Raw genomic sequence first — 12138 nt, forward strand, 5'->3', positions numbered from 1 at the left:
GGAACAACATGAAGGAATTAACTAATTAGTTACAAATTTAAGGTTGATTCAACATAAAACAATTAGGTTATTACAAAAAACCTCATAACTTGTGTTGTTTCAGCTCAATTTTAAATAAGTAGTTTGAACAAACAGCTGATTTCATTTTTTTGAGTGTCCACCAAAATACATTTCAAGGAAAAGATGAAAGTATGAATAAATGAACCAAGAGTGTGTACTAAGATGACCCAAGAAGGAAACCTAAGTTTTTTTTTTGTTCCACCAGAGGGCAGAGCACAATGTTCATAACAAAATAAAAGCATAGTGAACATGGTACAGTAGTGTATTGAACTGAACAAGCTAATCTGCTGTACAACTCACCTCTACAAACAGGAAACATGGCACTATATATTTGCTCCTCTTAACTGCTCCTCTTCCAACAAACCTCCTTCTGTCCATCTCTCTGCAGTAAATCAGTCAGAGACCTAGAACATAGAGGGGCAGATAAAAAGCATTTCAATAAGATGATCTAGTTGAACTTTTAAAAAAATGCTGGGTTTCACACAATCGATTTGTGTTGGGACAACATGTAGGAATAAAGCTAACTTATTCGTTTTACTAATTTAAGTGGATTGAACATAAAAAAATGTAAGTTGTCCCCCCAAAATATCCCATCTCAATTTAAATAAGTAGTTTGAACAAACAGCAAATGGAGTGAATGTGCATGTGGAAAACATTTTATAGTGTGTGCATGCATTGTATATAATCCTCTCAACAGAGTGCTGCAGTGATGACGTGTTTTTGTAGGCCAACACAGAAGACAGGATCAGTTTCCTTGACAAAAAAATTCAACTGGATTTGACAATTGGCTTTTGGGAGATTGCAGAAGCTCTGTGACCAATACAGTTAATGATTCATACATGTTTCGTTCATTCATTCATTTTCCCTTATTTATCAGGGGTTACCACAGCAAAATGAACCGTCAACTATTTCAGCATATTTTTTATGCAGCGGACACACTTCCAGCCACATCCCGGTACTGAAAACTACCCATACACATTTGCACTCTTACACTACGTCTAATATTGTTTACCCAACTCACCTATAGCGCATGTCTCTGGACTGTGGGGGAAACTGCAGCACCCGGAGGAAACCCACACCAATACTGGGAGAACATGCAAACTGCACACAGAAATGCCGGGACTCGAACCAGCAACCTTCTTGCTCTGAGGCCACAGTGCTAACCCCTGAACCACCATGTTTCATTTATCATGATAATATTTTCACGAAAAACTCAACTTTTATGAATTAAAGGTAAATAAATTATTATTATGTGTACCTTTGAATTCCCTTGCCTGTTTGTAAATGCTTTAAAAGTGCATGCTTATAATGAAACATAGTTTTAGATATTTCGCCGACATTGCATGAAACTAATGTTCTCAAATCACCACAGTACATTGTGGAAAGAGCAGTGATATTATAAAAAAAAAATAAAAAATACAAATAGAGATGTAAAACTGTGTGCACTATAAAAAGTGATCAGTTACTTTAAAAAAGAGAATAAACATGTTGTCTTAAAATTGTTGACTTTAGTTTTTTTAAGTCAGGAAACCCATTGTAACTGTTAAATTAACTTAATCTTTTATAATTATGCACATGTTAATTTGCCTAATAATTTTAAGACAAAAGATTTGCTCACTTTTTAAAGTAAAGTAAGTTAAACAAATCCTTTAAAAGCAACCAGTTTACTCAAATGTTTTAGATAGTCAAATAATTCCCTTAAAAGCAAAAGGTTTGCAATTTTTTTTTAAGTAAAATCAACTAATCATTTTAAATGCAACAGGTTTACTCAATGTTTGAAGTAAAGTCAACCAATCCCTTTAAAAAAATGGGTCTACTAATTTTTTTTAAGTAAAGTCAACCAATAAAGCAACGGGTTTACTAAATTTAAGTAAAGCCAACTAATCTCTTTTAAAACAGGTTTACTAATTTTTTAAGTAAAATCAACTAATCATTTTTTAATGCAACAGGTTTACTCAATGTTTTAAGTAAAGTCAACTTAGCCCTTTAAAAACAATGGGTTTACAATTGTTTTTTTAAAGTAAAGTCAACTAATCCCTTTTAAAGCAAAGGGTTTACTGCATTAAGCAAAGCCAACTAATCCCTTTTAAAGCAACAGGTTACTTATTTTTTTTAATCAATTCATTTTAAATGTAACAAGTTCACTCAATGTTTAAAATAAAGTCAACAAATCTGTTAAAAGCAACTGGTTTACTCAAATGTTTTAGGCAAAGTCAACTAACTCATTTAAAAGCAATGGGTTTGCAATTTGTTTTTTAAATTAAATCTACTTATCAATTTAAATGCAACAGGTTTACTCAATGCTTAAAGTAAAGTCAACTAATCGCTTTTAAAGCAACATGTTTACTTAACATTTTAAGTAAAGTCAACTAATCCCTTTAAAAGCAATGAGTTTACAATTTGTTTAAGTATAGTCAACTAATTGCTTTTAAACAAAAGATTTACTTATTTTTTAAGTAAAATCAACTATTTATTTTAAATGCAGCAGGTTTACTCAATGTTTAAAATAAAGTCAACTAATCGCTTTTAAAGCAACAGGTTTACTTAACATTTTAAGTTCAGTCAACTAATCTCTTTATGAGTTTACAATTTGTTTAAGTATAGTCAACTAATCGCTTTTAAAGCAAAAGGTTTACTTTTTTAAAGTAAAGTCAAATAATCGCTTTTAAAGCAGCAGGTTTACTAGTTTTTTCTTTTTTCAAGCACAATCAACAAATTTAAAATGCAACAGGTTTAGTCACTGTTTAAAATAAAGTCAACTAATCACTTTTAAAGCAACAGGTTTACTTAACGCTTTATGTAAAGTCAACTAATCCCTTTTAAAGCAATGAGTGTACAATTTTTTAAAGTATAGTCAACTAATCGCTTTTAAAGCGAAAGGTTTACTCATTTTTAAGTAAAGTTAACTATTAACTATTAATCGCTTTTAAATGCACCAGGTTTACTCAATATTTAAAGTAAATTCAACTAATCCCTTCAAAAACAATTGGTTTACTAAATATTGTAAAGTCAACTAATCACTTTTAAAGCAACAGGTTTGCATTTTTTAAAGTAGTCAACTAATCACATTAAAGTAAAAGGTTTACTAATTTCTTAAGTAAAGTTAACCATTCATTTAAAATGCAACAGGTTTACTTAATGTTTTAATTAAAGACATCAAATTGCTTTAAAAGCAACTAATTTATTTATTTATTTATTTTTTTTATTGAGTTTTTTTTGTAGTCAACTAATCACTTTTTACACCGTGGGTGGTGGAGAGTTGTTACCCAAACAAAAAATCTCTATACGTCAACAAAAATCCTACATCATGACTTAAGAAGAAACATGTGTGTTTGACCGACCACAGTGCATTTGCGAGGGCACTTGAGATGCACTGCTTGTTGTCAAGCTTAAAGTAAAAAAGTAGCGTCACATGCTAAAAGTATGTGCCACGTATGGTAATGGCCCCTAAAATGCTGGGCCTTGACTGAACTTGCTGAACTTAGAGCTGCAACTAAATAAAGATATGACTCAAGATCAATGCGTCATTACTTCAATATAACAATCAGTTGCTTGCTGTGCCATCAGGAAATCAAACAAATATATACTCTCTTTATTTCTATACTTCAGTTCCACTTATTCATTCATGGTTACCCTTGACTTTTAAATCAGTAATGCAATGATTGCAATAGGACTTCCTGATGAAAAACAAAAAGAACTGAACAAATTGCATCTCTTGCCTCAAATTTCACTGCGGTTTTTGGTAGACGTTCAGACATCTAGGCAATCCCTAACATAAAGATTTGTTGTCCCTGATTTTAAACACAGTTTGCAAAAATATGCTAACCAAATTATTTATTAACAAATTGTTTTAGGGTTGCTCAATTTTGAGAAAAAAACTGACAATGGAATATTTTCATTCACTGCAATATATATTGCAATATAAATGCAATTTCACCAGAAGACTTGAATAGCTTGTAAAGGGATGCATATTTGCATAAAATATAATAAAAAAAAATGACAAGCAGAGTTAAATACAACAAAGAAAAGATGCAAATAAACAATGATTTATGATTTTCTGGGGAGTCAAACAGTATTCAGGAGCAGAAATTAAATGATCACCATATAATGATAATAATTTTAATAATAACAACACTATTGCTTTAATTGAGTAAATAATTATGTAAAGTAATTAATCCTTAAGCTACAAACGTTTAATTTATTGTGCCCAAATGGCTGAAATTTGCTTCAAATTATCACAGTCAGGTCTTAAAAACACAAGCAAATAATAAGGAGAATATTTTGAAATTAATGTTGTTAACTGTAATGTCTGGTCAACTAATCTGCAGATCCCTGCACTCTCAGAAAAAAAGGTACACAGTGGTACAAATAATGTTCCTTAAGGAACAGTTTTGTACCTTTGTAAAATTTGTGCCTTATATGGTAAAGAAAAGACCTCATATGATACTGTTCTGTAGCTTTTATGGTACAATTGAAATGAAGGTACACAGTTGTTTTCATAAAAATGGTACAAAAGTGTTGGACAACTCCTTCTTTATCACAATATCTATGAAAATAAATATCAGTGGAAAGGCAAAGTGATTTTATAAATAATTTAAATTTTAAAACATAAATCATCATTCAAAAGCATTTTTATAAACAAAATCTAATTTTATAAACATTAATTATTAACTTCTATAAAACAAAACAACTGGTAAAACAAAACTATAGGTATTGTAAACTAAACATTTAAGGCATTTTAATAAACATTTGGTAAGCATTTTCTGATAAATACATTTTCATTATTGATATCCGCAGCTTTTGGCCTTTGCTTTCCTCTACGCACGTGAGCTGGCAAAAGTCCTGCATATGCAAAGTGTTCATGCAGACATTTTAGTATTGTAAAACTAATCAAACATTGTGCATATCTCATTAAAATACTTTAGCATAATTTTATTTCTATTTAAAAATTACGCAAATAAAATGAACTTTTAATAATTACAAAGGTATTGTGTGAAAATTGCAGAAAAAAATGTTTTATTTTGTACATGGGAGAATGTGTTTCTGTAACATTTTTAAAAGTGTTGAAAAAGTGTGAAAAGTCTTGTGAATGTTTAGCAGAAATAGATCTTTTGATTTATGTTAAAGTATTTTTATTCTTTATTGTAAATGGAAAAGGTGCATTTACACAAGAATAAACTTTTTAAAAACCATTGTTTAAAAATGTATTTGATGTTTTATATTTACTGAAAATAAATTGACCCATTTTGGATATAGTAAAATGCCTTTAAATAGTTCTTGAAGGAACACATTTGACACTGTTAAGGTACAAAGTGTCTTGTCACTGTAGTGGTAAGATTTGCACCTTTGATGAAGGTACAATATGGTATCTGCAGGTTTTAAAAACCAAGATACATTTTGGTTTCCCATGGTACAAATCATGTCCTTAAAGGTACAAACTGCAGTGGTACAAATGTGTTTCTTTGTCTTAAGATGCAATTCTGTTCCATAAAAAGTTACTGCCCTGGTGACAAGGGTTTATATCTTCTTATATTTTTTCTGAGAGTGTACGATGTGACTATTGCGAACTTGCACATTGCGATATCGATGCTGAAATGATATATTGTGCAGCCCTAAATTGTTTACATGAAATTATTTTCTTAAAAATTTTGTAAAAATATTGTCTTAAAGAATAATTATTACACTTAATTTTAAGGTCTTCTTGTTAAAGTGTAACTTTTCATTTAACTACAAAGTTATATTAATTAATTACATCTAATTACTGTAAGGTTACCATATGCATTAAGTATAGGGTTATATGCATGTAATTAATTGCAACAGTAAATACATACATGGAATATGTGTACACTCTAAAAAAGTCCTGTATTTTGTGATTCATTTTTTAATTACATGTTTTTCCCTGTTTAATTATACTTTTGAATTGCATTATGGGACTTTTATCTTTCTTCCAACAACTTTTAACTTTGAAAAGTTAAAAAAAAGTGACTTTTATTAACATTTTTTATAGTTTAAAGGCATATATTGTCTGGGTTTTTGTTGTATGTTACACTACAAAAACCTGCCATCTGTTATTTTACAGACTTATCCCTCTATATATGTTCTCTTATACATTATATTATTTCAAACTACTAAAATGTCAGTAAAAGTCACTTTGTTAAACTGTAGAGTTGAATTTTCAACATCAAAAGTCGACGGAGAAGAGATCAACATCCCATAATGCATTTCACAACCGTAAATAAATGCAAAACACTTGTGAATCACTAAATGTGGAAACTGTAAATTAACAGACATTTTTACAGCGTAGGACATCTTAAAATGAAGTGTTTCTGAGGTAAATATCAAGCTCTCTTAGTGAGGGGGAAAATGTAATCAGATTATTGTACTGCATTACATCAATATTAATGCTTACTGGGTGTCTAGAAGAATGTTTCTTCAGTTCGACAGCAAAATGAATGGAAATATTATAGCTGCTGTTCCATAAGCAATGTCATAATATGATCCATATAACCACTTCAGATTGCAAATAATTTTCCCATCAGCTCTGTATCTTCAAATTGAAATCCTGTCTAGTAGAGCAGCTCAAGAACATTATCAGCAGAGTGACTGCTCATTTCATTTGCAGCAGGAATACACAGAGAAAGAGCCGAATTCCCACTGTGCTGAGCAGATCACGAGTTATAAGATGAGGAGCTGAAATTCGAGATTAAAATCCCAGTCGACTCTTTGAGATAGCAGAGATCTCTTATTGAATGTATAGGTCACAATCGCAGACTCGCATACATGCTGCCCCAAGCAAAGAATGCATTGCTAAATAGAGCCACAATATAAATATAAGCTCTCTTCTGGGACTCTGTAATGATCAGGATCACTTTTATGTTTTCTACACTTTTGTTACATAATGAGGGGGTGAAAGATGAATAAAGAGAGATGAATAAAACATGAGGCTTAGCTTCTGTCTTTAGCGCTGTGTTCCTCGGGCCCAACAGCAAACACAACACCACAAACATCTTGTAGCTGTCGCAATCTGCACGGAGACATTAAAATTCAACATCTAACAGTGCCGAGGTTTAAGTTAAAAAAAGGACAAAAGTTATTTTATGCACCAGTTAAGAGACCAGGCCTTTAGCTTAATCAAATTAAATCAAGGAACGAGATATTTGTGCTCCTTATCGGTGCTGTAAAGTTTTTAATTATTTAAGCCAGAGCAAGACAGTGGGAAAGCTTTTAGATAAGAACTACTGTATGTTCTCAGAGATTCATTTTTGCTTGTCAAAATATTCCACGAACACATTTTGACAATATATTTTGATTGAACATGATTCATTCATGCATTCATTTTGCTTCGGTCACAGCGGAATGAACCGCCAACTATTCTGACATATGTTTTACGCAGTGGATGCCCTTCCAGCCGCAATCCATTACTGGGAAACACTCATACACTCTCACATTCACACACACTCATAGACTACGGGCAATTTAATTCGTCCAATTCACCTATAGCGCATGTCTTTGGACTTATGGGGGAAACCGAAGCACCCAGAGGAAACCCACAACAACACGGGGAGAACATGCAAACTCCACACAGAAATACCAACTGGCACAGCCGGGACTCGAACCAGTGACCTTCTTGCTTTAAGGTGACACTGCATTACCACTGAGCCACCGTGTCGCCATCCGTCAATTTATGACAGTAATAAGCACTAAGAGGAAAAAGTGTTTAAGATTCAATTAAATTCAATTAATCTTTATTTGTATAGCACTTTTACAATGTAGATTGTGTCAAAACAGCTTAACATAGAAGTTCTAGTAAATTAAAAACGGTGTCAGTCCAGTTTTCAGAGTTGAAGTTCAGTTTAGTTCAGTTCAGTGTGGTTTACTTTTTTACTGCTGAAAGAGCTAACTCTAAAGAGCAAATCCATCAATGTGCAGCTCCACAAGTCCCAAACCAAGCAAGCCAGTGGCAACAGTGGTGAAGAACAACACTTCACCAATTGACGAAAGTGAAGGAGAAACCCCTAGAGAGAAACCAGGTTCAGTTGGGCACGACCATTTCTCCCCTGGCCAAACATCCTGTGCAGAGCTGCTGTCTAGAAGGCTGAAGAACCCTGGACATCCAATGTGGAGAAGCTGCAGTTGTGAGTAGGTCACCGGCGGGTGTTGCATTTTCTATTTCCTCTTACACTTTTAGCTTGTTCTGAATTTAAACCATGTTTAAAATTCAGTGCTTTCAAAACACACCTCAGTCCTGAAGGAGAATCATATCAGCTCAAAGGTTTTTTTTCAGTATTCGCAGTATTTTAGATTTTGCCCTTCTTTTAAAAATTACCACTGATTAATAGCTGATAAACTAGTAGCTCACTTTGTACAATATTGTACTCATGATGCAGAGCACACTGGTTTGAATCTGGTGAAGCACGGTTCAGAAGAAATAAAACCAATGTAAAATCAAGGTAAATATACATGGTTGCGGTGCATTACGTTTGCGACTAAAAACACTATTGGTTGGGTTTAGGTTGTAACGTTTCCTTTATTTTAAAATGCTGGGTTGCCAGACAGTATGTCACTGTCAAATAAGTCAAACAAAAACAAACAATAACCAGGAAACCTTACAAAGGCCTGTTAAGCTCCTGTTCATACACAGACCCACAAGTTTTTAGCATTGAGGAAAAAAAACTCAAAACTCAAAAATCTCATTACCATCAATCATGTTTGAAAATTAAATCAAGAATCAAACAACAAAGAAACATAATTGCAAACACCAAACAAATACATCAACACCAAAAATTATACCATAGTTCACAAAGTCTCTTTAGGAGAAGAAAAAAACTCAAAGTTTAAGTCAGAATCAACCGTCAGTCATTAGCTGGTTTACTCACGCATCCTCGTTGAAGTTTGGGGCTTTGCAGTGCTGGCAGTAGAGGCTTTGCGGTTCTCATTGAAGTTGAAGGGCTTTAAGGCAGTAGATGCTTTGCGGTTCTCATTGAAGTTGAGCGCTTTAATGCAGTAGATGCTTTGCGGTTCTCATTGAAGTTGAGCGCTAAAATGCAGTAGATGCTTTGCGGTTCTCATTGAAGTTGAGCGCTAAAATGCAGTAGATGCTTTGCGGTTCTCATTAAAGTTGAGCGCTTTAATGCAGTAGATGCTTTGCGGTTCTCATTAAAGTTGAGCGCTTTAATGCAGTAGATGCTTTGCGGTTCTCATTTCACTTGAAGCGTTTAAGTGAAGTAGAAGCTTTTCGCGCTCACACATTCATCTGCTTCTTGACATCTCGGCAGGGTTTAAACAATGCTGGCTGATGAAAGCATGATGAGTTGATACACACACAAGAACGCCATCGGAGAAACTGAAACTTTAACACAACAAACCGCAGCTTGCGTCCTCCATGACTGTCAGAGGCCCACTCCTTTTTTTTCACCTTCCTTCTAGCTCTTACTTTTATTCTATATGACGCCAAGCTCCGCCCTTTTTCAAGGAACAGACGTCATCCATAATAAAAGTATTTACTGAGATTGCTGAATTGCTTTATTTATTTATTTTATGACATCGTCACACTCCCCCCTCCTTATGAAAAGCCGGACCGTAGGGAAACGGCGTTAAGTCCTAGATTGTTGAATCTCTTTCTCTGTAAATCCCCAAAAAATCTTCATCATCATCACTGTCTTCTTGAAACATTTCTTGTAATCGAAGTTTTTGTATGGATTCCAGTTCTCGTGCAGATGGAAAACAGGGTTTGAGCTTGGACACGTGAACTACTCTTAAATCTTCTCCTGAGGCTTCCAGAACAATTTCATAGTTCAGGGATCCTAGTTTTCGAATTATTCTATAAGGACCCAACCACTTTGGAGCAAGCTTAGCAGAAAAAGACTTCTCTGCTTTTGAAAGAGGGTGAGCACGCATCCACACTCTATCTTTTTCTTTAAACGCAGCTTCTCTTCGATTCTTGTCATAATTTCGCTTTTGTCGTTCACGAGCTGTATTCAGTCTTTTCTGAACATAATCCTTCATCTCATGCAACTCTGTTACCTTGTCATAACAGGAATCATCAGGATAGACATCTCGTGGTTGCAATAACACATCCATAGGTCCTCGAAGAGCTCTATTGAGGTTAAGCTCAGCTGGAGTCACTCCCGTGGACTCATTTACAGCAGAATTAATAGCAAACCTGAACTCTGGTAAAAACTTGTCCCAATGCTTGTGATTGTCTTTGACATATGATGCAATCATTGTCTTGAGTGTACGATTAAACCTTTCAGTGCGATTTGTCTGTGGATGGTAGGCAGTTGTCATTTTGTGTCCGATGTTCCATGTTTTACAGAGTTCCTGAAATACTGAAGACACAAACTGAGGTCCTCGATCCGACAAGATGTAATCTGGAACTCCCCAACGGGTGAGAATTTCTCGGACCAGAGTCTGTGAAACCGTCTCCGCTGTGGCTTTACGTAGACTGAAAAGTTCTACCCACCGAGAGTAGTAGTCCACAAAAACTAGAAGGAAAACATTCCCGGAAGTACTTCTAGGAAATGGACCCATTAGGTCTACTCCAAGCATTTCCCATGGATGCTGCACAATGGTTTGTTGCAAAGAGCCAGGTGGTTTGCGGCATTCTGGCTTGTATCTCTGGCAAACATGACAATTCTGCACAAACTCCTTGACATTTTGGTTCAAGTTGGGCCAATACACCAAAGATTGTAGTCTCTTGCAGGTTTTAAACTGACCAAGATGCCCAGCAAGAGGATCTTCGTGAAGATTCTGGAGTACCTGATGTTGGAACGCCTTCGGTAAGTACACTTGGTATACAGTCTTATGGGGAAACTGAACAACTCTGTAGACTTTGTCTTCCAAGATGGTAAATTTTGTAGAGGAATTCACAGTCAGTTCTCCTGCCTTCACTATTTGATTATAAATTTGGTTAATGTGTGGATCTGTCTGTTGAGCTTTCCAGATGTCACAATCTGTAATTGGAAAGGGAAGATGTTCAGGTTTTCCTGGCTTAAGGGACAAGGCGGTAGAACAGGTCAGAACTACAGATCCCTCTGTATCCTTGTGTTCCAAAGGAGCCCTAGACAAAGCATCGGGGACAGTGTTATACTTTCCTTTTCGATATTCCACAGTGAAATTGAATTCCTGGAGACGAAGTGCCCATCGAATTAAGCGAGTGTTAGGCTTCTGGGTTTTGAAGATCCACTTTAAAGAAGAGTGATCTGTAACAACGGTGAAAAACTTTCCTTCCAGGTAGTACCTCCATTTTTCAAGAGCCCACACAACCGCTAAGCACTCCTGCTCAGTGGTGGTATAATTTCTTTCTGCCGGATTCAAAGTTCGACTGGCATAAGCAAGAACTTCCTCTGTGCCCAACCCAGTTTGCTGCACTAGGACTGCACCCAGGCCGACTTCACTTGCATCGGTGTAAACGACAAATGGTAAGTTTAGATTAGGATGTCCAAGGACTGGGGAAGACACCAGGAGCTGTTTCAGAGCATCAAAAGAATCTTGACACTGTGTGGTCCAATTAAATTTCACACCTTTTCTTTTCAAGGCATTCAGAGGTTCAGCCACTTGAGAAAAATGGGGAACAAAGCGATGATACCATCCAGTCATACCTAAAAATCGTTGCACTTCCTTGATGTTTTTCGGTACAGGAAATTCTAGCACAGCTTGGGTTTTTTCAGGATCTGCTTGAATTCCTTCCGCAGACACAATGTGTCCCAGGAACTTCAGGGATGTACGGAAGAAGTGGGTCTTTTTCATATTCACAGTGAGATGTGCCTCTTTCAATTTATCCAAAACAGCCTGAATATCCAAAAAGTGCTGTTCCACCGAGGGAGAATAAATGATGATATCATCTAAGTATACGAAGCAGTTCTTCCTTGTTAACTCACCTAGGACCCTCTCCATCAACCTTTGAAAGGTTGCTGGTGCATTTTGCAGACCAAAAGCCATTACCTTGAAGTGAAATAATCCTTGGCTGCAGATGAAGGCAGTTTTGTCTTGGCTGTTCCTTTCCATTTGCACCTGCCAGTAGCCACTGTTGAGGTCCAGGGTAGAAAAAACAACAGCACCATTTAAGGATTCAAGAAT

The 12138-nt window shown here is 35.2% G+C and overlaps 1 protein-coding gene across 2 annotated transcripts in view; it reads right to left on the bottom strand.

The window, feature by feature from the left end:
- plppr2b (phospholipid phosphatase related 2b) overlaps positions 1–12138 on the bottom strand; it is a 100879-nt gene that overhangs the window by 69970 nt on the left and 18771 nt on the right. For both annotated transcript variants that reach the window (XM_056459469.1, XM_056459470.1), the window contains exon 2: positions 361–464. In XM_056459469.1, coding sequence (XP_056315444.1) covers positions 361–438 — 78 coding nt within the window. In that variant the 5' untranslated portion in view covers positions 439–464. The remainder of the gene's footprint in view (positions 1–360; positions 465–12138) is intronic.

The sequence above is a fragment of the Danio aesculapii genome, chromosome 6, assembly GCF_903798145.1.
Source record: "Danio aesculapii chromosome 6, fDanAes4.1, whole genome shotgun sequence".
Taxonomy (NCBI): domain Eukaryota; kingdom Metazoa; phylum Chordata; class Actinopteri; order Cypriniformes; family Danionidae; genus Danio; species Danio aesculapii.